The 26,971-nt window shown below is 37.5% G+C and overlaps 1 protein-coding gene across 4 annotated transcripts in view; it reads right to left on the bottom strand.

Moving 5' to 3' along the window:
* RBBP8 (RB binding protein 8, endonuclease) overlaps positions 1–26,971 on the bottom strand; it is an 82,527-nt gene that overhangs the window by 13,404 nt on the left and 42,152 nt on the right. For all 4 annotated transcript variants that reach the window (XM_033837616.2, XM_033837615.2, XM_073790586.1 and 1 more), the window contains 8 exons: positions 20,722–20,897; positions 18,698–18,802; positions 14,414–14,499; positions 12,794–12,903; positions 10,820–11,702; positions 10,613–10,739; positions 9,604–9,692; positions 8,538–8,655 (listed from right to left, as the gene is read on the bottom strand). In XM_033837616.2, the coding sequence (XP_033693507.1) occupies positions 8,538–8,655; positions 9,604–9,692; positions 10,613–10,739; positions 10,820–11,702; positions 12,794–12,903; positions 14,414–14,499; positions 18,698–18,802; positions 20,722–20,897 (1,694 nt within the window). The remainder of the gene's footprint in view (positions 1–8,537; positions 8,656–9,603; positions 9,693–10,612; positions 10,740–10,819; positions 11,703–12,793; positions 12,904–14,413; positions 14,500–18,697; positions 18,803–20,721; positions 20,898–26,971) is intronic.

Raw genomic sequence — 26,971 nt, 5'->3', positions numbered from 1 at the left:
TCTCTGGCACCTCACCCTGTTTTATCTTTCCGTAGCACTTGCCATCATCTAGCATACCATACTTGTTTGTTTCTCCCCTATTACAATGTAAGCTCCACGAGGTAGGTACTTTTGTTCTGTTCACTATTATCTCCAATTCCTGATACAGAACTGTGTCTTGATAATTACTGAATGATTAACCATTTGTTCATTTTTCATTTTGAGGGTCAAATCTGTAAGTAAAAATAACTTCTACGTGCCAGGCAGTATGCTACGCATTCCGAAAGCATTCTGTGTATGCTGCTAGTAAATCACAATAAGTTAATGATTAATTTGTTTGCGGGTCAGACTTCTGATTGTAAAGTGCTTGAGGACAGAGACCATATCCTTATTGATCTTTCTATCATAGCATCTACTAAGTCTAACACAGAGTAGAGATATAAAAATCAGTTTTTGACTTGAAATAGTAGTAATTGGGAGTTTAATGGTATGCTGCATCTTTAACCAATTCTAAGTATGAAAAAGATCTACTTTATGGGTAAAATGGGCAGACTGTTGTTTTCCAAGTATGGACTCAACAGTATCTCCTATTCCATTTGCTGTTCTTATAATGTGATCTTGGAACTCCTCCTACTGAGCAACTTCTGAGTCCAGATCATAAAAATACCATGCACTTCTACCTTGCTCTTTGGGGATGCTCACTCTGGGAACCTAGTGTCCAAGTAATAAGGAAGCTCAAACTAACGCATGTGGAAAGACTATATGGAGAAGCCCTGAGACTTAATAAGAAGAGAGAGAGATGCGAAGTATCTCCCATCTGTCTAGCCCTCTGCTGTTCCGGCTCCAGCCACCGTCTGTCTATGACTGCATGAGACCCGGAGATAGAACCACCCAGCCTAGACCTTCCTGAATTCCTGAGGCACAGAAACTATGAAAGATAAGAAAATGGTTGTTGTTCTAATCCTCTAAATTACTGGAGTGACTTATTTTTCAGCAATAGTACTCACAACACCTTAGTCAAAATTATCTAGGTAATTTTAGTTTAAGATCTAGTTAAACTCATTAGTTTAAGTTCTAGTTTCACCTCCATATGATACTTGCTTCAAATATATTTGGGAAACTATCATCTTAGATTAACTACATAAATTTGAAGCCAAAGTTGTCATACTTTGTTTTTCCCTTTTCCCTTTTCTACAAAACTGAGGAAAACATTATCAGGAACTGGTCCCAGGAAAAAACTAATCTTAAAAGCAAAGTCATCTTCTTAAGAAGAAAGTTATTTAAGTATCATTTACTATAAAAAGACAATAAATCACCGTTAAGGTTTACTTTTCTTTTTTTCCAACATCTTTATTGGAGTATAATTGCTCTACAATGGTGGGTTAGCTTCTGCTGTATAACAAAGTGAATCAGCCATACGTATATACATATCCCCATATCTCCTCCCTCTTGCATCTCCCTCCGACTCTCCCTGTCCCACCCCTCTAGGTGGTCACAAAGCACGGAGCTGATCTCCCTGTGCCATGCAGCTGCTTCCCACTAGCTATCTATTTTACATTTGGTAGTGTATATATGTCCATGTCACTCTCTCACTTTGTCCCAGCTTACCCTTCCCCCTCCCCATGTCCTCAAGTCCATTCTCTACGTCTGCATCTTTATTCCTGTCCTGACCCCAGGTCCTTCAGAACATTCTTTTTCTTTTTTTAAAGATTACATATATATGTTAGTGTACGGTATTTGTTTTTCTCCTTCTGACTTACTTCACTCTGTATGACAGACTCAGGGTCCATCCACCTCACTACAAATAACTCAATTTCGTTTCTTTTTATGGCTGAGTAATATTCCATTGTATATATGTGCCACATCTTCTTTATCCATTCATTTGTTGATGGACACTTAGGTTGGTCCCATGTCCTGGCTATTGTAAATAGAGCTGCAATGAACACTGTGGTACATGACTCTTCTTGAATTATGGTTTTCTCAGGGTATATGCCCAGTAGTGGGATTGCTGGGTCATATAGTAGTTCTATTTTTAGTTTTTTAAGGAACCTCCATACTGTTCTCCGTAGTGGCTGTATCAATTTATATTCCCACCAACAGTGTAAGAGGGTTCCCTTTTCTCCACACCCTCTCCACCAGTTGTTGTTTGTAGATTTTTTGACGATGGCCATTCTGAGTGGTGTGAGGTGATACCTCATTGTAGATTTGATTTGCATTTCTCTAATGATTAGTGATGTTGAGCATCCTTTCATGTGTTTGTTGGCAATCTGTGTATCTTCTTGGGAGAAATATCTATTTAGGTCTTCTGCCCAATTTTGGATTGGATTGTTTGTTTTTTTGATATTGAGCTGCTTGTATATTTTGGAGATTAATCCTTTGTCAGTTGCTTCGTTTGCAAATATTTTCTCCCATTCTGAAGGTTGTCTTTTCGTCTTGTTTATGATTTCCTTTGCTGTGCAAAAGCTTTTAAGTTTCATTAGGTCCCATTCGTTTATTTTTGTTTTTATTTCCCTTTCTCTAGGAGGTGGGTCAAAAAGGATCTTGCTGTGATTTATGTCATACAGTGTTCTGCCTATGATTTCCTCTAAGAGTTTTATAGTATTTGGCCTTACATTTAGGTCTTTAATCCATTTTGAGTTTATTTTTGTGTATGGTGTTAGGGAGTGTTCTAATTTCATTCTTTTACATGTAGCCGTCCAGTTTTCCCAGCACCACTTATTGAAGAGGCTGTCTTTTCTCCATTGTACACTCTTGCCTCCTATGTAAAAAATAAGGTGATCATATGTGCGTGGGTTTATCTCTGGGCTTTCTATCCCATTCCACTGATCTATATTTCTGTTTTTGTGCCAGTACCATATCGTCTTGATTACCGTAGCTTTGTAGTATAGTCTGAAGCCAGGGAGCCTCATTCCTCCAGCTCCGTTTTTCTTTCTCAAGATCGTTTTGGCTATTCAGGGTCTTTTGTTGTTTCCATACAAATTGTGAAATTTTCTGTTCTAGTTCTGTGAACAATGTCATTGGTAGTTTGACAGGGATTGCACTGAATCTGTAGATTGCTTTGGTTAGTATAGTCATTTTCACAATGTTGATTCTTCCAATACAAGAACGTGGTATATCTCTCCATCTGTCTGTATCGTCTTTAATCTTTTATCAGTGTCTTATAGTTTTCTGCATACAGGTCTTTTGTCTCCTCTTCTTTTTGTTGCAGTGGTAAATGGGAATGTTTCCTTAATTTCTCTTTCAGATTTTTCATCATTAGTGTATAGGAATGCAAGAGATTTCTGTGCATTAATTCTGTATCCTGCTACTTTACCAAATTCATTGATTAGCTCTAGTAGTTTTCAGGTAGCATCTTTAGGATTCTCTATGTATAGCATCATGTAATCTGCAAACAGTGACAATTTTACTTCTTCTTTTCCGATTTGGATTCCTTTTATTTCTTTTTCTTCTCTGATTGCTGTGGCTAAAACTTCCAAAACTATGTTGAATAATGGTGGTGAGAGTGGACAACCTTGTTTTTTTCCTGATCTTAGTGGAAATGGTTTCAGTTTTTCACAATTGAGAATGATGTTGGTTGTGGGTTTGTCATATATGGGCTTTATTATGTTGAGGTAAGTTCCCTCTATGCCTGCTTTCTGGAGGGTTTTATAAATGGGTGTTGAATTTTGTTGAAAGCTTTTTCTGCATCTATTGAGATGATCATATGGTTTTTCTCCTTCAGTTTGTTAATATGGTTTATCACATTGATTGATTTCCATATATTGAAGAATCCTTGCATTCCTGGGATAAACCCCACTTGATCATGGTGTATGATCCTTTTAATGTGCTGTTGGATTCTGTTTGCTAGTATTTTGTTGAGGATTTTTGCATCTATGTTCATCGGTGATATCGGCCTGTATTCTTTTTTTTGGTAACATCTTTGTCTGGTTTAGGTATCAGGGTGATGGTGGCCTCACAGAATGAATTTGGGAGTGTTCCTCCCTCTGCTATATTTGGAAGAGTTTGAGAAGGATAGGTGTTATCTCTTCTCTAAATATTTGATGGAATTCCCCTGTGAAGCCATCTGGTCCTGGGCTTTTGTTTGTTGGAAGATTTTTAATCACAGTTTCAATTTCAGTGCTTGTGATTGGTCTGTTTATATTTTCTATTTCTTCCTGGTTCAGTCTCAGTGAAGGTTGTGCGTTTCTAAGAATTTGTCCATTTCTTCCAGGTTGCCCACTTTATTGGCATATAGTTGGTTGCAGTAATCTCTCATGATCCTCTGTATTTCTGCAGTGACAGTTGTTACTTCTCCTTTTTCATTTCTAATTCTGTTGCTTAGAGTCTTCTCCCTTTTTTTTCTTGATGAGTATGGCTAAAGGTTTATCAATTTTGTTTATCTTCTCAGAGAACCATCTTTAATTTTATTCATCTTTGCTGTCATTTCCTTCATTTCCTTTTCATTTATTTCTGATCTGATTTATGATTTCTTTCCTTCTGCTAACTTTGGGGTTTTTTTGTTCTTCTTTCTCTAATTGCTTTAGGTGTAAGGTTAGGTTGTTTATTTGAGATTTTTCTTGTTTCTTGAGGTAGGATTGTATTGCTATAAACTTCCCTCTTAGAACTGCTTTTGCTGAGTCCCATAGGCTTTGGGTTGTCATGTTTTCATTGTCATTTGTTTCTAGGTATTTTTTGATTTCCTCTTTGATTTCTTCACTGATCTCTTGGTTATTTAGTAGTGTACTGTTTAGCCTCTATGTGTTTGTATTTTTTACAGTTTTTTTCCCTCTGATATCTAGTCTTATAGCGTTGTGGTCAGAAAGGATACTTGATACAATTTCAATTTTCTTAAATTTACCAAGGCTTGATTTGTGACCAAAGATATGGTGCACCCGGGAGAATGTTCCGTGAGCACTTGAGAAAAAGTATTCTGCTGGTTTTGGATGGAATGTCCTAGAAATATCAGTTAAGTCCATCTTGTTTAATGTGTCATTTAAAGCTTGTGTTTCCTTATTTATTTTCCATTGGATGATCTGTCCATTGGTGAAAGTGCGGTGTTAAACGTCCCCTACTATTATTGTTACTGTTGATTTCCCCTTTTATGGCTGTTAGCATTTGCCTTATGTATTGAGGTGCTCCTATGTTGGGTGCATAAATATTTGCAATTGTTGTATCTTCTTCTTGGATTGATCCCTTGATCATTATGTAGTGTCCTTCTTTGTCTCTTGTAACAGTCTTTAAAGTCTATTTTGTCTGATATGAGAATTGCTACTCCAGCTTTCTTTTGATTTCCATTTGCATGCAAATCTTTTTCCGTCCCCTCACTTTCAGTCTGTGTGTGTCCCTAGGTCTGAAATGGGTCTCCTGTAGACAGCATATATATGAGTTTTGTTTTTGTATCCATTCAGCCAGTGTATGTCTTTTGGTTTGAGCATTTAATCCATTTACATTTAAGGTAGTTATCAATGTGTATGTTCCTATTACCATTTTCTTAATTGTTTTGGGTTTTTTATTGTAGGTCTTTTCCTTCTCTTGTGTTTCCTGCCTAGAGAAATTCCTTTAGCATTTGTTGTAAAGCTGGTTTGGTGGTGCTGAATTCTCTTAGCGTTTGCTTGTCTGTAAAGGCTTTAATTTCTCTATCAAATCCGAATGATATACTTGCTGGGTAGAGGAATCTTGGTTGTAGGTTTTTTCCTTTCATCTCTTTAAGTATGTCCTGCAGCACCCTTCTGGACTGCAGAGTTTCTGCTGAAAGATCAGCTGTTAACCTTATGGGGATTCCCTTGTATGTTATTTGTTGCTTTTCTCTTGCTGCTTTTAATATTTTTTCTTTGTATTTAATTTTTAATAGTTTGATTAATATGTGTCTTGCTGTGTTCTCCTTGGATGTATCCTGTATGGGACTCTCTGTGCTTCCTGGACTTGACTATTTCCTTTCCCATATTAGGTAAGTTTTCAAGTATAATCTCTTCAAATATTTTCTCAGTCCCTTTCTTTTTCTCTTCTTCTTCTGGGACCCCTATAATTCGAATGTTGGTGTGTTTAATGTTGTCCCAGAGGTCTCTGAGGCTGTCCTCAATTCTTTTCATTCTTTTTTCTTTATTCTGCTCTGTGGTAGTTATTTCTACTATTTTATCTTTCAGGTCACTTATCCGTTCTGCTGCCTCAGTTATTCTGCTATTGATTCCTTCTAGAGAATTTTAAATTTCATTCACTGTGTTGTTCATCATTTGTTTCCTCTTGAGTTCTTCTAGGTCCTTGTTACACGTTTCTTGTAATTTTCTCCATTCTATTTCCAAGATTTTGGATCATCTTTACTATCATTACTCTGAATTCTTTTTCAGGTAGACTGCCTATTTCCTCTTCATTAGTTTGGTTGGGTGGGGTTTTACCTTGCTCCTTCATCTGCTGTGTGTTTCTCTTTTTTGTTTAACTTACTGTGTTTGGAGTGTGTTCGCAGGCTGCAGGTTCGTAGTTCCCGTTGTTTTTGGTGTCTGCCCCCAGTGGGTAAGGTTGGTTCAGTGTGTTGTGTAGGCTTCCTGGTGGAGGGGACTGGTGCCTGTGTTCTGGTGGATGAGGCTGGATCTTGTCTTTCTGGTGGGTAGGATCGCGTCTAGTGGTGTTTTTTGGGGTCTGTGAACTTAGCGTGATTTCAGGCAGCCTCTCTGCTAATGGGTGGGGTTGTGTTCCTGTCTTGCTAGTTGTTTGGCATGGGTGTCCAGCACTAGAGGCTGCTGGCCATTGAGTGGAGGTGGGTCTTAGCATTGAGACGAAGACCTCTGGGAGGGCTCTTGCCAACTGATATTACGTGGGGCCGGGAGGTGTCTGGTGAACCGACGTCCTGAACTTGGCTCTTCCACCTCAGAGGCTCAGGCCTGACAGCTTGCTAGAGCACCAAGACCCTGTCAGCCACATGGCAGGAGAAGGTGGGCCATGAGTTGGGTGTCAGCCACTGCCTGGTTGTAGCTCTGTCTCAGCTGTCTCCAAAGGTCACCCAGATACATTGGGTTATTCCACCGTTCCTCAGAGCTTGCACATGCCTGTCTGGGATTTGTAGATGTCCTCCTGATACTTTTCATTGAAATACCTTGCATTCATGGTGGTGAGAGATATGCTAATAGTGTTGGTTCTCTTCAGTTCAGAGACTGGGACAGTCTGAGCCTTCATGTGGCCAAGTCAGGAGCAGCTGGCCAATGGTCCCAAAGTGATAACATGTCAGATTCCAAAAAGGCTTTCTGCAGCGCCTGAGCAGTAGTCCCAAGCAGCTGCTCAGCTGCAGCACTCTGACCGGGGAACTCGGTGGGACCCTCAAACGAGGATTTCTGCCGGCCGTAGAGCCTAACTTGCCCACCCAGGCAAGGAGCTGAGGAGAGCATCTTCCAGCCCCGTCTCACCAGAGGAGCGGACACCTGGTTAAGGTTTACTTTTAATAGGTACTGTCCTCTCAACGTAGGCAGCCAGGTACTTGATTGTATGGATATTATTACTCAAGAACAAAGAATTAAGGCAAAGGCTATTAAAATTTTCTCTCACTTACTGCATTTGGGGCAGCAAGAGATAAGGTGTTTCTTAAGAAGCAAGGATAAGACTGGCTGTTTTACTACTGGGCCCTAAGCAGGTAGACTAGAGAATATTCAGCAGAAGATGCACACACAGTCTGAATGTCCTCAATTCTAAGAGACGATCATTGGAAAAGGCCTCTGCTTTTAGCCCTGCATCACGTGGCAGGTCCTAACTCTTTAACACATAAGGGTGATGAATGACAACTATTCCCAGTCTAGTTGATCTCATGTCATATGCCTCTGTAGTTAAGAATGTTGCTAAGGTGGTGCCAAATGAAATCCTTCCATTGTTCCCACCTCTTTCAGAAAATCAAGGCTTTAGATGAAGAATTAATAGTTTCTCACTATAAAGGGCTGTAGACTCCTAGTTTTGCCAAATCTCCTTTTCTATAGAAGTAGAATATGGCAGAGTCACTCACTCATCATATACACTACCATTCTTAGTTTACTGCTAATTTGCAAATCTATACTAATACTTCTCAGTGGAATCCTCCCTTTTTTTCCTTATCAAATTGCTTTGGAAAATAGTATTTCTAAAACAGGACTCTCAAGATTCCCTTTACACCTTTTATAAAAAAATTATCTAAACCAGGGATCAGGAAACTTTTTCTTAAAGGGTCAGACAGTAAATATTTTAGGCCTGTGGGGCCATAAGGTCTCTGCAGAAACTACTCAGCTCTGCTGCTGTGTTCAACAAGCAGCCACAGGCAATAAATAAACGAGTGAGGCTGCGTTCCAGTAAAACTTTACTTACAAAACTGGTAGCTGGCTGTAGTTTGCTGACCCCTGGAAACAACGTGAATTCTTTTGGAAATAAAAATTATTTTTACTAAAGACTTTTTTTCCTGAAATATTGACACTAAGCTTTACTAAAGAGAAATCTAGTATTAGGAGAACAGGGGGGAAAAAAAACTAGTTTATGGTGAAGAGGTCACTTATACTCATCAGTGCAATGGTATGTCTATAAACTTCCCTCCACATTTGTATTAAAATTAAAAAAAAGAAATCAAATCTTACTTGGACTTTTTTCTCCCTTCTGCTCTTGATTCTTCATTTTTAAAAGCATAGTTTCACTAACCAATGTACAGTCCATGTCCACTGTCTCTCCTCCTGCTAATCTTGACTGACTGCCATCCTGAATAAATATTTAAAAATTCAAAATTTTAACAATCATTCCTTTACGTCCTAATATTTACTTTTTTGGGGGGGTGGGGTAAAATATACATAACACAAATGTTACCATTTTAATCATTTTTAAGTGTACACTTACATTTCAGTAGCATTAAGTAATATTTACCTTTACCCTTTAGGAATATAGATACATTTAGGTTTAAATGCCTATAAACCATTTTTAGCTTTGATATACAAGCATCGTCTCTCAAGCCTAGGAAAAGGACTGCTGCCAAGCATGAGAGAACTATGCATTACCATGATCCCTGGAGCTTCCTTTCTTCCCTAATCTGCTTCACAGAAATGAACATCAATGTACACTAAGAACAAAAGTTCACAAGTCAAATTTGATTTCTTAATGGATATTTATTACTCTAGCAACTGTTACATACTTTATTAATATGCTATCAAGTGAAAGAGAACTTCTCAAACTATGAAGAACCTAAATACAAACCAAAAAATTTATTTCTGCTATGAATTTTAATGAAAAAATACACAGTATTTTAAAAAATTAGCCAACTGGGAAAAATGAAATTTTTTTCTTGAAGGTAGATTATTTTAAGTTAATCAAGGCATATGACAGATTATTTTGATTAAAAAAAAACTATTTAAAATATGTAATTAGCATTTTACATTATTTTAAAACTATTTTTCAGCAAAGTTCTCTAAAGTCAGAAAGTATTGTTATTATTATTACACTTTCAAAAATACCATAATGTTGGCAAAAATACCATAATGTTGGCATACCATAATGTTGGCATAAGTGTTATTATTTCATAGTTTTCTGAATAAATACATGAAGGCTGTAAGAGGTATGTGATTCCCTCAAGGTCATAGAGTGAGTCAGGACAGCAGGGTGACTAACAATACACTAGAATAACCACATGGGCTTTGGTTCTATTTTCTAACTTACCTTTGTATCTACTACAGTAATATCCATTTTATACTGAGAAAGGTCTGCTCCTGGATCTATACTCCACTGGATGTTTTCAAAGGATACATCTTAGATAAGGAGAGAAAAATGCACAAATAAAAACAAATTTTTAAAATTCTCATCACTTTAAAACATTATGGAACCCACAGAATGAGAAAAGTTTTGCAAATCATATGTCTGATAAAGGACTTGTACCTAGGATATATAAAGAACTGTCACACCTCAATAATAAGACAATTACTTCAATTAAGAATAAGCAAAGGACCTGAAGAGACAGTCCTTCAAAGAAGATATACAACCGGCCAATAAGTACATGAAAAGATGCGCAACATCATTAGCCATCAGGGAAAGGCAAATCAAAACCACAACTGAGATATAACTTCACACCCACAGTATGGCTATAATCAAAAAGACAGTAACAAGTGTTGGTGAGAATGTGGAGAAACTGGAACCCTCAAAATGTGAAGAAATTGGAACCCTCACATGCTGCTGGTGGGAATGTAAAACGTTGTAGCTCCTTTGGAAGAAAGTTAGATAGTTCCTCAAAATGTTAAACACAGAGTTAGCATACACAAATGTTTACAGATATACATGTAAATGCAAAGAAAAGGACAGGCTATCTATGGGTGAGGAACAAGGTTTGGACGATAAATTTCTACTTTTTATATTTTTAAAATCTGTATAGTTTAAATTTTTTAAAGCTTTCTTTTTGTAAAGAAAATAAGAAACAACTACATAGAACAGGTAAATCTATAAAATCACCTATAGAAAGTAGGTGTTAAAGATGTCAATTTATTTTTTCAAAAAGCAGGAAAATCACATGTAAAGTGAAACCAATAAGAATTGTGCTATAAACACAGAAACACACAGGGATAAGATATTTTTTCTGAAAATAATTCAGTCTATCCAAAGAATGTACATAATATATTACAATACTCAATTTAAAGTCATTAAAAAAGAGCAGAAATGCTATTTATAGTGTACATACCTTGGTTGTTTTGTAGAGACTTTGTTTTAGCAATTCTACATGGATTTAACTGAAGAACTGATGCAAGTTCACATGCTCCATGGACTGACCTGGTTTTTACTTTTATAGGCTCACAAGAACCAGCACCCTAAAACAGAAAGAATTATTAGCATCTAGGAGAAATCACAACAACCATTTTAATCAAATCCTTGAACATTTAACACAAACCTTCATGTCATCAAAAAGATTCTCTGTCTCCAAACTTTCACGTGGATGTAGAGGGATTTTAAAGATAGAATTTTCTTCCTTTATTTGTAACAGTGTTTTATTATCTGGAGATTTATTCAAGGACTGGAGGAGGGACTCCTGTAAGCTGCTGGGCTCTTCTGGGGAATCTCTGGTTAACCCACAGCTCCCACTCAAGGCCTTACGGCTTGAGGAAGAGCCCTTTGGAACAGGCTTCAAAACCTCAGAGAGAGTCATTTGCCTAAATCCGATTTTAGAGTTCTCACTTCCTTGGCTTTTCTCTTGACGCTGAATAGCTGAAAATCGATCAGACAGATCCAAAGGTTTATCCATCACATAGTCTCCATTCATGTAAGAATGACTATCCGGTGGAAAAGGAAAAGCATTTTCTTTATCAAAGGAGGCTTGGGGGCAGCTTACTTCATCTTCACTTTCTTCCTCGATTTTCTTCCTTTTGGTTCGGCCTCCCAGTGATTTCAGGGGTACCACATGTTTATCTTTATCAGTAACAGTATCTTTAATGTGATCAATACTATCCTGTTCACTTGTATTTTTATTTATAAGCATCTGCTTATTAGAAGATGACTGGTTAGTGATCTTCTTCACTTCAGCCCCAATATTATGATGTGTGAAGAGGGCACCATCTTCAGATTTTAATCTAGGTTTCTCTGATCTAGAATTAGAAGTGTTGCTGAAAGGCATTGTTTTCAGATGGTTTTTTTTCCCAGTCTCTAAAAGAGAAGGGGACAAACTTGTATTCAAACCTAAACTACTTTTCACATTAGAGGTAGCTCCAAATACAGGAGATGATACCCGAGTAGTCAATTCTTCTTGAGGAGGAGGCTTTGAATTAGAATCTGAAAATCTAAAAAAATAAAGAGTGGTAAAGCTTTTTTCCTATTAAAGAAATAAGGTAAAAATTAAAAGACAAGCATAATGAGAAAACTTTTGCTAATATACAATTATTAATAGTAAGGTCTTATCCACATCTTAGACGCAGACCATTAACCAAAATTTAAGATACAATATAGTTGCTGGCTTCTCTTTATTTGGCTGACAAAAAGCAGAGGGAAATGATACAGCAAACCTATCTCAATACAATGATATTCCTATCTATAAATATTTTTCCTAAGTAACTTAAATAAATTTTACTATATAATAAAATCGTATTTTAGTAAATCCCACTGGGGACCCAAATTCTTTTGCTGTTACGAAATCTTATCATGAGTAACTCCAAGAAACAAAATTCTTATACTACAGAATTGAACATAACTCAAGACCCAGACTGCCTGTAGCAGAGGAGACAGCTGTGGCAGTAGAAAGAGCATTAGGGTTAAGTTTGAAGATGTGGAATGGCTAAGAGCTCTGACTCTCATACTTAATATTTGTGTGGTCTTAAAAAGACTAAATTTTAACCTTTGTGAAGCTGCATTTTTGTTGACTGTAAAAAATGGGGGTAATAAAACCTACTTTAATGAGTTACTATGACGACAAATTAAATGTGATATATGTATCTAATACTGAAAGCTCTTTTAAAAAGCAAAGTGCCACATAAATATAGGTACTGTTAGTTAAGGGATGTTCTGAAATTAGTAAAAACAAGATGTATCCCAATCTTGGAAGCTCATCTGAACTAATAATGGATTTCATAAAATGTCCAGTTTTTGAAAATACAAACCCAGAAGGGATGATTGGATCTTTAAAGGAGATAAGGCTGGGACCTCTTAAGTACTCCTTGATAGAAGTACAGAAAGAATCTAAAAGTAATATCCATCTCTCTACATTAACACAAAAAGCCCTCAATTGGTCATAAACTGGGGAAAATATTTTTTTAAGTAAAAATTAATACAACCAGAATAACAAGCTGAGGGAGAGAAATAGTTTAAATATATGGAACTCACTGTAATGGAATTTCATCGGCGGTTTGTAAGTTTTTACCAAAGTGCCCCAAATTACCTTAAACTATCTTCACTATTTCTTCTAGATTCCTCAAAAGGTTTTTTGTGCTCTCCTTCCAGACAGTGGTAGAGCTCATCACCAACAGGGCTCATAGGACCTCGAGATTCCTTCAATAATAAAATATAAAGTACATAAATACAATGGAAGGTTATTAATTCTCTCTTTTCTCTTTGGCCGTGCCACACAGCATGTGAGATCTTAGTTCCCTGACCAGGGATCAAACCCGTGCCCCCTGCAGTGGAAGCGTGGAGTCTTAACCACTGGACTGCCAGGGTAGTCCCAAGATTATTTATTCTTAAAAAGGAATGAAATACTGATACACGTTATGATGTGGATGAGGCTAAGTGAAAGACGCCAGACTCAAAAGCCACATATATGATCCCATTTATATATGAATTATTCAGAATAGGTAAATTCATAAGGACAGAAAGCAGACTGGTGGTTGCCAATTCCAAAAAACAAGATTAGTTAGATTAGAGGAAGGGAAGAGAGATGACTGATCATACTTATAGGAGACAAATTTAAAAGGATGCTTTAGAGAGCCGTGCTTCCCGAACTTTAACATGCATACAAATCAACTGAGGATCTTGTGAAAATATAAGTTCTCTTTCAGTAGGTCTGGGGTTAGGTTTGAGATTTTCTATCTCTAACAAATTTCCAAGGATGCAAATGCTGTCGGCCTGTGGATCACACTTTGAGCAGCAGGTCTTTTGAGATCAGTTCCCTTACTAGATTTGGTGTCTAAACTACTGACTTGCCAGGTTTATGGGCAGGACGGAATTAAAAACCATTAAAACATTTAAAGTTCAAAGGGTAAAAACTACCCACTATCACTTGAAGAGAGATTTAAAACTAGAAAGGACCAAAAAAAAAAAAAATTCAAATGCAGTGAAAAACCAATTCAATGGTTTGAATATACATTTACATATACTAAATGTATATTCAATATATACATTTACTGACTAAAGCAAAAGAATAGTTTTAAAGCTGTACCAAAATGAAACTTCCGTAAGACTGAAGAATTCAAGGGTTCCATTTTTTAGGGATCAATTAAGAAAAAAAGTAAATTGTGTCTGATGGAAGGAAGAACTAAAACAACGAAAAGAAAATCATGGGGTCAATTTCTGACTCAATTCCTAAAGATGTGGTCTAATTGGAGTGGCATTTATAAGGACAAAGATGAATTAAAGGATCTATAGTAGACCCAAGAATTCAGACTATCTTCCAAATCAAAGCCTGGTTTAAAGGATGTTGAAAAGATCCAATAAATTCTGAAATCAACCTAAAGGTTTAAGACTTCTCTTAAAGTCTTCTCTTAGTTGGAATAGGGTAGGGAGGAGAGGGGGAGAGGGAAGACGGTTGCTAAATCCTCTAAGTCATATAAATTTTGATTCAACCCACAACCTATATATCCCAAGAATTCTAAAGATTCTAGATTTCTGAGACTGCCTGGGGTGAATAATATAAATGGGCTTTTCTAGTCACATCAATTTTTGTTCTAGGCCTTTATCCAATAATCTTTGGATAAAATAATTTTTCTCTTGCTCAATTCTCGAAAAACTGACCTCAAAAGACACTAATTAACTCATATTATCACCAAAGTAAACAATTACTTACAGACTCATCTTGAACACTAAGTCCAAGTGTTTCAGCAACAACTGTAGCTAAATTATCAGGAGGATAACTGCTTTTTCCGTGTGTATCTAAGTTTAAAAAAAAACCAAAACAAATTATACAATTGTAGAAATTAGACGTATGAAAAAATACCTAAAAGGAAAGAAAAAGCTCAAAGGACCACTTTACAAAATGGCACTGAACAATTTTTAAAATTCTACGTAAAGTCCAAAATATCTACTATAAATTGCAATAAGTTGCAGGTATCTAGCACCTACACTTGCCAAACTTTTTCAGCTAGTTTTCTATTTTTCCTAAATGAATTGAATGTTAACAGGTAGATTATTTTTCTTATTTCCACTGGAAAAAAATAAAAAACATAATTAAATGGAGTTCTTGTGATACAAGACACAGCATGAATATCAAACCGTATTTATATAGTAACCTTTCATGAAAACACTTTCATGAGAGTTTCACTTCATGAAAACTCTCACAGTGCAGAGATTTTCAGCATTGCATAATTTTCAAGTTTTAAGCTAACACAACATATTTATACAGAATTCACCTGTGTTCAAATATTTTATAAAGTTTTATGTATACGGAGTTTCAATAAGTCAACAAGTATTTATGTAGCACATACTAGGTTTCAGGCATTGTGCTACGAAGAGAAAAGGTTGTTGTCCTCAAGGAGCTTATGGGCTGCTATAGTTGAAAGGTATAAAGAAAATTGCAATAAAATGTGGTAAACATTAAAGGTACATAAAAGGGTCATTTGAACACAGAGCAAGGACTCCTAAATCTGCCTTGAGAAAACAAGGAAAGCTCACCAAGTGTTGACTAAGCTGACCCTTGAGAGAAAAAGGAATTAAACTGGGCTGGGGGCAGAGAGGATTCTAGGTATGTGGAAGGTGTGATATGTGAAACAAAACTGCATGTTCAGGCAACTACATGTGGTTCAACTGCTGGAAATCAAAGTGCAAAAGCTAAAATGGTAGTTAGGACATGAGCGCAGACAGGTTGATAAGGGATCAGATTATGCTAAAGAATTTAAAATTTATCCTGTAGACAATGAAGAGATAGTCAAGGGTTTTTTAATGGAGGACAGATGCAATATTTGGGCTAAAAAGGTGATTCAGACAGGCTGACAGAACAAGAAGCGCTCACTAATAGGCAACGGGACTAATTAGATTACTAAAAGAGTCTCATGAGAGATGCTGATGGCCCAAACTAGTATAATGTGGGTGCAGAAGAATGTGCATGACAGATGTGTAGGAGGTGCAATCAATAAGACTTGGAGACTATTTACGTATGAGAGTTGAAGCAGCAGGAATCGAAGATGATTCGAAGTTTTCTGATTTAGGTAACTCAAAGAGGTATGTAAACTGTCATTTACTGAGACTGTAAATAAAAGGATGAGCAGGTTTGACAAGAAAGTCTCACTTTGGACGTGCTGAAGTGGAAGGATATCCAGGTATAGATGTTCAATAGCAGGCAGATACATCAGTTTGGAATTCAAGAGAAAAGTCTTGGAAAGAGATAGATTTGGAATTTATTATCATATAGGTGGTAGCAGAATACTAACTCTAAGTGAAGATTCCTCCAGAAACAGAAAATGAGAGAAGAATAGGCCAAGGATCATATATACTGGGGACAGTGACATTTAAAAGACAGATGGAGAAAGAATAGCCAGTAATGGAAGGTGAAAAATGAACAATAAGTAAGAGAATCAGGAGAGTGGCACCACTTCAAGAAAAAGTGTGTGCACTATCAAATGTCATAGAAAGGTCAAGTAAGATAAAGACTGGTAAGCATTCACTAGATTTAACAACCAGGAGGTCTCTGATGACTACTGCCAAGCAGTTCCAATGTAATGAGTGAGAGAAGAGAGTGTGAGGATGTGTCCGCTTTTCTCCCCCTTCCTCTCCCTCTTTTCCGCCCTCCTTCCTCCCTTCCCCTGCACCCCTTTTTCTTCCTGGAGTGAATGGGAGTTGACAGAAAGGAGAAATTGAGCACAGACTGCTTTTTCAGCTTTGAAGAGAAGCTCTAGCTGAGAGTGGAGACAATTAAGAGGGGGTTATTTTAAAAGACAAAAGATAACATGTATCTTTATGTTGAAAAGAACGAACCTGCAGAGAAACTGGAGATACAGGATAAGAGAACAACTGATGGAGTAAAGTTCCGGCAGCAGCAGCAGAAAATGGGCTCCCGAGTGCTGAGAAGCAAGGTGCTGACACAGTCTAACGTCCCCTGCAGCCTTTGCCTGACAGTCTGTCTATACACATGCACACAAACATACATACACTAATATAAATAATTTGTAGCTTTCAGAGTATAGGCTCTGATTTTACTAATTTTACTAATATAAAATGAGTAAGTGATTAACCATGGCCAGTCCTCCCAGTTTTGCTCTGCATTTCATCTCCTCTCACTTTTTCAAGGATCTAGCAATTGTTCCCTCTTTCTCCAGAATTACTCATTTCTCTCTTTACAAGATCATTCCATCAGCATAAAAACATGCTGAATAGGCTATAATAGTCCATCTTTTAAAATCCTCCCTGGACCCATGTTTCTCTTTAGCCACTGTCCGTTCTCCCTTCCCCCTTCACCACAAAAAGGCCCTGAAGGACTTGTTCACAAGTGCTCCTTCCGGTTCTCTTGAACATGATAGTCTAGTTGATCACCTCTACACTTTAACAACTCTCATTGAGAGTTAAACACTCAATGATCCCCAGGGGACCGAATCCAACGGTCAATACTCAGTCTTCATCTTCTGCGACCTATCAGCTCTGTTCTCCACAGTGACCACTCCGTCCTTTCTCTCTTGGTTTAAAGGACGCCACTTTATCTTGGTTCTCCTATCTCACTGGCACTCCTTCTGTGGCTACTTGGTTGTTCCTCATTTTCACAATCTCTAAATCATCATCCCAACAGCTGCGATACTGCCTCCGAGGAAGTGAAAATGGTTCTTGGGGGGCAAAAAAATATTTTTATGTATGAGACACAGATACACATACACTCAATACAGTATATCTGCAGTATTAAAATCTCATGGGGGAAGTGATGCAGGGGGGCGGTGGGGTGTCTAAAAAGGCCACGTGGGAGTGATAATAAAAAATAGCTGAGACTCACTCCTTTACATAATGGAGTGCCTCAGGGCTAAGTACTGGAACTTCTTCTCTTTCCCATCTTCACTCGCTTGGCTATCTCATCCAGTCTCATGGCTTCAGACACCACCTACATGCTAACAACTTCCATTTGTATCTCTATGCTAGACTTCTCTACATTCACACCCACCTACCCATCCAAAATCTTTACCTGAATGTCTACCCGGCATCTGAAAACAAAATATTCTCAAAACCAAACCCCTACCCTCAGCCACCCTGCAAACCTCCTGCTCCCTGTCTCTCTCCTCTTAGCAAATAGCAACTCTAAAGAACAGAGTTGCCCAAACCAATCTCCCTTTCACTCACTCTGCCCCAGCCACACAGAGCTCCTTAATGTTCCTCAATCAAACCAAAGAACACCCCCACCTCAAGGCCTTTGTGCTTACTGACTTCTCCACCTGAAATGCCCTTGCCCCAGAAATCAACACGACTCACTTGCTTCCCTCAGTCTCTGCTCAAATGTTGCTTTTAAAGTGAGCCTTTCAACAACTTTTTTTTTTTTTTTTTTTTTTTTTTTTTTTTTGCGGTTCGCGGGCCTCTCACTGCCGTGGCCTCTCCTGTCACGGAGCACAGGCTCCAGACGCACGTGGCCGTGGCTCACGGGCCCAGCCGCTCCGTGGCATGTGGGATCTTCCCAGACCGGGGCACGAACCCGTGTCCCCTGCATCAGCAGGCCGACTCTCAACCACTGCGCCACCAGGGAAACCCAAAGTGAGCCTTTCTAATATCTCTTCTTACCCTGCTTTATTTTTCTTCAGAGCCCCTGATCCATCTAACATATTTATTTTCTCTCTTCCCCAACTAGATTGTAACCTCTATGAGGTTAAAGATTTTGTTTTGTTTAGTGCCCGGTATATATTAGGCATCCAAATATTTATTGAATGAATGAGTAAACCACAGTAAAGCCTTATTTACTTAAAATTACTAGCAATTGTAATTACTGTGGATAGGGATATTAATATGAATTAATAACAGGATAACATTACTTTCCAATATGAAAAAGACTGCTAAACAAATAATACAAACAAAATTATGGAAAATATTTTAAAATGTTGTCTAATTCAGACGGTCACTCTTGTCCACCAATTTTAAACTTATACAGTAATCTCAGTATCTTGCTTACTAGCCACTGGAGCTTGACTCTGATCACAAGTGTCAGCCACTAGAATTTCACGTTCATTATGTTTATGTGGTGGATGAGTTGAAGACTTTGGTATTTTTCTCAATTCTAAGGGAAAAAAGAAGAGAGATTACATATAAACAAAAAATCATGAGAAATGATAAGCCAATACAAATCTATCTTTAAATGCACTAGAAGTGCATTTTATTCACGTAACTTTAATATTCTAAAAAGGTTATTCCTTTAGTTTCACTGAGAAACAAAGTTGGTAGTTAGGACAGTGGGGTAGAGAGGACTGGAACAGATAAATTCTTCTGACCTAAGCCTTCTAGAGTTGTAATATTTTAATGTATCTTTTCCTTGTGTATCATTGCAAATCAGTAGGTTCATTTGAAATGAATATTGCATCATACAGCTTTTTCAATCTTTGTTTTAGAGTTTTCATTTTCTGGAAGGAAAGCTGAAACATGCTTTATCAGAAATCATTCCACTATTTAAGGGTTTAATTCAAAGAAAACCAAAAGAAGGACAAAGTAAAGGGAAATAGACTTTTACTAATTATAACTAGAAATTATCATTAAAAAGCAGTATACATGTAAAAATAAATAAGCATGGGTGGTTAGAAAGAGAAAAGGAGTAACTAGTCATTAAATTAGTTTTAACATAATTTGCACGGCTCAAAAGCATATTTTAAAAGCAGAATTTCATATTCCAAGTAAAAATGATCAGAACAAGATTAAAATTGACAAAGTTTTAAATAGTTACAGGTTATTCTCATACAATGAAGAAATAAACCAAGAGCATTTTACTAGATACAAAAGACAACTTTTCCTAAAAAAGAAAATTGCTGTGATTTGCTTTTCTGGATATTCTTTCAAATGGATTTAAACATGATCTAAATTATGCCGATGCTTATCTGTAGTGATTCATGTTCTATCTGATACCAGACAAAAAGGCCCACAAATGTTCATTCTAAATCCACGATCTTACATTTTAATTTAGCTCCTAATTACGTGTAAGATTTTTAACAATTCTTTTGTTTTCCACTAGATGGTGATGCAAGCTCATATAAAATGGGGGAAAACTGTCAATTTTCCAGTATCAAAGATTAAGATCTACTGTTTCTTTAAAAGGCATAGCTACTGTCAACAATTTATTTGCATTAGAAAAATATCTCTAAGGCTGTGTATACTCCTTTCCCTCGAGTGCTTTCCTTGTTACAAACAGTTTAGGTTAAGATGAAAGTTTTAAAAATATTTACTTTTAGATTAATATTAAAAGGAATAAGCACTGTATCACATCACAGGATAAATTTCAGGACTACATGAAAAGGTATTTCCAAAGCATTTAGCAGAAATGGTCAACTGGCTTGGAATTAGAAATATGCCACTGACAAGCCACGAAGTAGATACATTATAAAGCCATTTATGGATTTACCACCAAGCGCTACATATTATAAAAAATAAAAATAGCTAGTTAAAGCGTTGGTGGGAGTAGCTGTGGATAAGACTTGGAAACTACAATAGTTTAGAGCCAGGAAGATCTATATTTGAATTTTGACTCACCTACTTACTTGACAGGTTACTTAACCCCTCTAAAGAGCAAATCTCTCCTCATCTATAAAACGAAGGTGCTAGTAGCTACCTCAAACCTGTCCTGAGGATTAAAACACAGTAATAATGTAGTCAAATCAGCAAAATAACCAGCACACAGTAGGTGGAACTTAATGTTAGGATATCTCCTCTTCCCATGTATCCTACTCAGATATATACACATAGGAATAGTTTTTAAATAAAAAGAAAACTATTCACTACCTTTGTAAAATGCTGAGTGTTTACATATTCAGATGAGCCACACACGTCTATACATAATACGGGCAGTAGATGCCTTCCCAGTCACTTCACTAATGGAAGTTAAACTTACAATTGTAACGTAAGTTACCTGAAAAATGACTATCTTCCTAACAATAGATGAATACTTTTTTTTTTAACAGAACCAGGTAACTAAACTACAACTCCAATCCTTACCCTGTGCACACCCAGAGTGCTCCAGTTTAGTATGTGTTTGTTCTACGTATCGGACGTGGAGGTTCTCCTTCCTTCGTAGTCGGTTAGCGCCAGAAAATGAAAAGGTTGTTATTGGTGAATCTGGAATAACATCTTCCTCAGTTTCAAGATCGGTTGCTTGATGTGGTTGATCATTCCTACAGGAAAATAAGGACAACTGAATGAAAGTTAGTTTGATAAATATTTATTAAAACATCTAGCATATGGTATGAGCGACAGCAGAACACAGGTATGAAGCCGTAAGAGATATAATTCCTTGCATCTGATGTTCCAAGTCTAAATACAAGGATTAGAGAAATACTCACATGACTAGAGTACCAGGTGGGGAGTATTACTGTGAGAAGTGAAGTAGAAAGTGTAGTTGGTGGTACCTGAGGTGAAATTAAAAGAATTTCAAATGGCAGAGAAAATCAGCAGAGGATCCTCCAAGTTTGAGTTAAAGGCAGGCAGTACTGTGTACTTGTGTTAGAGAAAGACAAGCCGGAACTACATGAAGGAGAGCCTCGACTAAGTGTGCACATAATGTAGAAAGCAAGAGGAAAGGAATGAAGGTTTTAGAGAATGGAAGTAATGTGACAATCTAGCAGCAAGACTGTGCAAGATTGACTGGGACAGAAAGAAAGGAAGTAGTGGCTGTAATAGTTCAGGCAGGAGCTTCTCTGGGTTTGAACTGGAATTCTGAAGATACGTATGGAAAGGAAGGGACCAGTGTTAAACACTCTGGCAACAGAATCAACAAGACTTGGCAAATGACAAATTCAGGGTGATAAATAGTACTAACACTGGTAACACCAACATTTGTTGCAGTTTTACACTGGCAGGCACTGTGCAAAGCGTTACATGTATCAGTTTAAGTATAAGGTATTATCATTATTACTCTCATTTTACAAACAGAAAATACAGATACAGAGGTTAAGTCACTTACTAAAATAAAATAGGAAGGGCTTCCCTGGTGGCGCAGTGGTTGAGAATCCGCCTGCCAATGCAGGGGACATGGGTTCAAGCCCTGGTCTGGGAAGATTCCCACACGCTACAGAGCAACTAAGCACGTGCACCACAACTACTGAGCCTGTGCTCTAGAACCTGTGAGCTACAACTACTGAAGCCCAAGCGCCTAGAGCCCATGCTCTGCAACAAGAGAAGCCACCACAATGAGAAGCCCGTGCACCACAATGAAGAGCAGCCCCCGCTCAACGCAACTAGAGAAAGCCCACGCACAGCAAAGAAGACCCAATGCAGCCAAAAATAAATAAATAAATTTATAAAAAATAAAATAAAAACGTTTAACAGAAGCAGGATCTAAACCCTGGCAGCCAGACTCCCAGGACAACACTGTTATCCTTGGTATAGACCATGGGGCTGATGACTGACTACAAGTAGGACTCAGACTCTGAATTTCTGCTTCTGCTTCTATCCACATTTCACTGTCAGTACTCTCAACACATCAGTCAGAATAGTCTTATTAAAACTTACATCATATCATGTCACTCTTCTGATTAAAACCTGCCACATCTCCCCACTTCACTGAAAACACAAGCCAAACTCCTTATAATGATTGATCTGATCATCCCCCTCCCCCATTACCTGACTCCTCTCATATTACATTCTACTCCAGCCACCCTCGCTTCCCCAGGCTCCTCAAACACACCAGGCACACCCCTACTTTACGTTCTTTGCTCCAGCTGTTCCATCTGCTTGGAATGCTCATCCCCAGATATCACATGGCTAACTACCTCATCTTCTTCAAGTGTTTGCCTTCTCATCAATGCCTGCCTTGAACATGCTATTTAAAACTGCAACCCCCTTCCCACACCCTAGTACTCTAGTTCCTTGTTATTCTGCTGTTACTTTATCCATAGCAGTTACTGCTTTCTAACATAGTACATAATTGATTTGTCTATTGCTCACCAGCCAGAAAGTAAGCTCTAAGAGGATAAGGATCTTTTTGGTTCATTGATACATCACAAGTGTCTGCAATAGTGGGTACTTGGTACATGCCCAATAAATATTTATTGAATGAATGAATGAGAGGTTCCCAGATTTCACTAGAAAAATAAATTTGTGCTGATGTAGGCATATGTTCTTGCCCAATTCAATTCAGGCCCGAAGGCACCTGAAGACTGGGTTTGGACTGAATTGTGGGTACTGAGTAAAATAAAGTTAATTCACTTTAACTCAACTGCCTTTCCCATGTCAAGCCATCACTGACCTTATTTGCCACCAATTTTTATCAGTCTGTCAGGCATTTATGCGTTACATGACAAAACCAGTCTATCCTAATATACTCATCAGTTTGTAATACTACATATTTCAAAGAATAATGAGATTTTTATAAATTATGACCAACAGAGATGTTTTTTTAATTAAAAGAGATTAATTTTTCCTAATGGGTTTGTATCTTAATTTCCTAGATAATATCAATATTATTTGTGGTCTATAATCCTATACTCTATACTGAGTAAAATCTTTAGAGCGAGTATCTAATCTCTACCTACAATTCTACCATCTTATTCTGGAGAAAACAAAGTAAACTAAAGTCATACGAGAAACCTTTACAAATTAATGGAGTATGAAATCTATCTGACCTCACTTTAATTAATCACATCACAGGCTACCTGCCAATTAGTCATAAAAATTCAACCTGAAACATGAATGAGTCACGAGAAGAAACTGCTTTCCTGGCAGAGTCAAGCTAGAAGTAGCTGGGATCACAAAAGGAAAACACACACACACACACACACACACACACACACACACACACACACACACACACACACACACACACACACACACACACACACACACACACACACACACACACACACACACACACACACACACACAGCTCTAACTAGAGGTGTCCAAACTAAGTAAACAAGTGCTGGCTTTGTCCTCCTTTGTCCTGTCATAAAAGAAAAAGAAACAAAACAACTTTCCATGTGTTAACCAAGTTTCTTCTTTAAAGCATTAGGTCTCATTCTGATTTTCTGAGAAAAGTGAACATGTTATGCCACAGCTTTAGGTTAATTATGTACACTGGCCATCTTTCTCCTTCCACTTTTCTTTCTAGTGGCCCGAGAGCCTCCCCTTAAATTCCTGTCAAAACAATTTTAGTTGTCCATTTTTCTAAGAGCTGTAAGGATCCAGGGTCTCCTTTCATAATGAGTCTGTAAAGAAGCTTTTAATATTCAAGCTTTTCTCCTCCTCCAAAAAACTTACACTTCCAGTTAAAATATAATTTAAATTTAATGAAGTAGTTACAGCTATCAGGTTCACTTAAACATTCTGATTTTCAAAAAAAGGGTTCCATGAAATATACACTAATGAGTCTGATACCCTGCTTTCTTGGAACCAGTTTATAATATGAATAATTCAAATAAGACTAATTTTTAAAAATAGGGTTAGAAAGCTAGTTTTCTGAGGAATGCTCTACTGCATATCTCGCTCTCAGGAAGGCATCTGACAGTGACTCTCTCGTTATCTTCTCACTGTAAACAAAAGGGAGAAATACAAACTTGGTATTAATAGAGAAAGACAGACTCCAAACTGACTGAACACCATCAGACAAAGAATTATATCGATGAGGAAACCTGTGGAAGTATGCCTCAGGGCTCCATCCTCAGGCAGGTTTTGTTCAACGTTTATTACTGATTTTGATGAGGGTGCTGATGGAATATTCATTGAATTTGTGGAAGACACAAAGCTGAGAATAAAAGTTAACCTAATACATGGTAGGAAAAAAATCAACATATGAAAGACCCCCAGAGGTTGGAATAATGGGCCAAATCTAACAAAATGAAATAGAACAGGATAAATGCAAGATAAAAAGCCTCACTGAAGTGAGTCAGAAGAGAGAGAATCCACCTGCGCAGGGTGACACCATGCAGGTAACCTTCTAAGGCTGTTTTAGCACAAAACTATACAGAGGGTTTAAAAACTCTGAAATTGAGGTAGACCTGGGTTCAAATCCTGCATCTGACATTTACCAGTCACATTGGGTAAGTTAGTTAACCTTTCTGAGCCTCTATTAAAGTAGATACAGTACTGTACTTTCCTACTTCGTTTTTGTGGGAAAGTGGTGAGAAAGAAATAATATATGTAAAAATGTAATGCAATGCCCAGAAAATAGTATTTAATCAATAGTGCTCTTTACCTTACAATGAAGACTCCTTTGATAGAAGGTTACCATAACAACTACTATAAAGCCATAGGGAAGACTTTGACTTAGAGGTTCTAGTTAGCAGTAAACCTGGTAAAGAACCGCCAGTATGTATGTTTTGACCACATTAATACAAGTAAAAAGATACAGAAAAATGGAGGGAGCAGTATTGCTCTACTGGTCAGACTATACCTAGAAGACAACTGAATTAATTAAAATATTGACAAACTGAAACATTAAAGAGAAATGATAATTTGAAGAGGCTTGAAGTAATGTCTCACAAAGAACAGTTAATGAACAGAGAATATCTACTCTGTATATTTACCTATTTACAATTAAGACTCAGGAGGGCCCCGTACCCTGTCTTCATGTAAACAAAGGGCCATCAAATAGAAGGCGGGTGGGGGGTGGGGGGGTGGGTAAACTTGCTCCAGATGGTCCCAGAAGGCAAAAATCAGAATCAACAAATATCACTCTGTACAGTGACTTCTACCCAAACTTAGAACTTTTAACAGTATCATCTCGTTAAAATTAAATAGGCTTGGGACACAGTGAACCTGTATAAGAGGTATTCAAACAATGGCTATTTGTTAAAGAAATTATACAAGGAATTCAATTTAAAAGAGAGCACTGATGGAACCCCCTGTCAGCCCAGTGGTTAGGACTCTGTGCTTTCACTGTCAAGGACTTGGGTTTTAAAAAACAAACAAAAAAGAAGACTCCTTTGACTTTCACATCCAGCTCATCCATTTCCCCAAACAAGTCATGACCTCAACACTTAGCTTATTTAATTACTTGCCTTCTGTGACTGGTACAGCTGAGTATATATTTTGAACTTTATAACAGCAAATTTTTTTCTGAATAATTTCTTACTATAGTGTCACTAAACAACTGTCCTACCATAAAAGGTCTCTGTGGGACTTCCCTGGTGGCGCAAGTTAAGAATCCGCCTGCCAATGCAGGGGACGTGGGTTCGATCCCTGGTCTGGGAAGATCCCACATGCTGCGGAGTAACTAAGCCCATGCGCCCCAACTAGTGAGCCCACGTGCTGCAACTACTGAAGCCCACGCGCCTAGAGCCCGTGTTCTGCAACAAGAGAAGCCACCACATAAGAAGCTCACGCACCGCAACGAAGAGTAGCCCCTGCTTGCCACAACTAGAGAAAGCCCACATGCAAGAACAAAGACCCAATGCAGCCAAACAAAACAAAACAAAAACAACAACAAAAAAGGAAGGTATCTGTAACATCAAACCCAGACGAGGTGAGTCAGAATTACTGCATTTAACAAGAAAAAGTATAAATAAAATAACACTTTTTCTGAAGTTCAGGGAAATTTCAGGCAAGATAATACTTGCTACTTCTTTTTCTGACTGAAAGCAAAAGGGAATTTGAGGAGAACAAGTTGTAAAAGAAGTTGGCTTATGAGAATAACTATCTTAAATTTCAGGAGAGAACTGAAAGACACAACGGATTACCTCCTACACTGTTCTAAGGCCATGTACTAAATAAAACATACATGCCCTGAGCTCATCTATATGATTGATCTTCACTGTTATTACAAACTTCAGCCTTTACTTCTTTTCTAATGTGTCAATGAGCTTCAACAGAAAAATCTGTGAATTCGAGAACACTAAAACTAATTCTGAACAAATCAGAATTCACAGTTGACCAAGCAAATGACATTATCTAGTTACAAATCACTTTATAACCTTGGTTTTGGAGGCGTTCACCCATCTAATTCTATAATTCTCTACAGACTAGTTATCATATTTATCTTTGGACTTCATAAATATCAGGGCTGATGTGTTCAAAATACCATAAGCTACATGTGCCAAATTAATTCACAGAACATAAATTAATGTAGGTCAACCACCATTTATCTGAAATCTTTGGAACCAGATGTGATTCAGAATTCAGTTTTTTAAAAATGAAGGGTACACCTAAAGCAACTAGAGAAAGAAGAACAAAGAAAACCCAAAGTCAGTAGAAGGAAAGAAATCATAAAGATCAGAGCAGAAATAAATGAAATGGAAACAAAGAAAACAATTGC

The sequence above is a fragment of the Tursiops truncatus genome, chromosome 13, assembly GCF_011762595.2.
Source record: "Tursiops truncatus isolate mTurTru1 chromosome 13, mTurTru1.mat.Y, whole genome shotgun sequence".
Classification (NCBI taxonomy): Eukaryota; Metazoa; Chordata; class Mammalia; order Artiodactyla; family Delphinidae; genus Tursiops; species Tursiops truncatus.
Note: the sequence above shows the minus strand (reverse complement) of the source record. Positions and strands in the feature narration are given on the sequence as shown.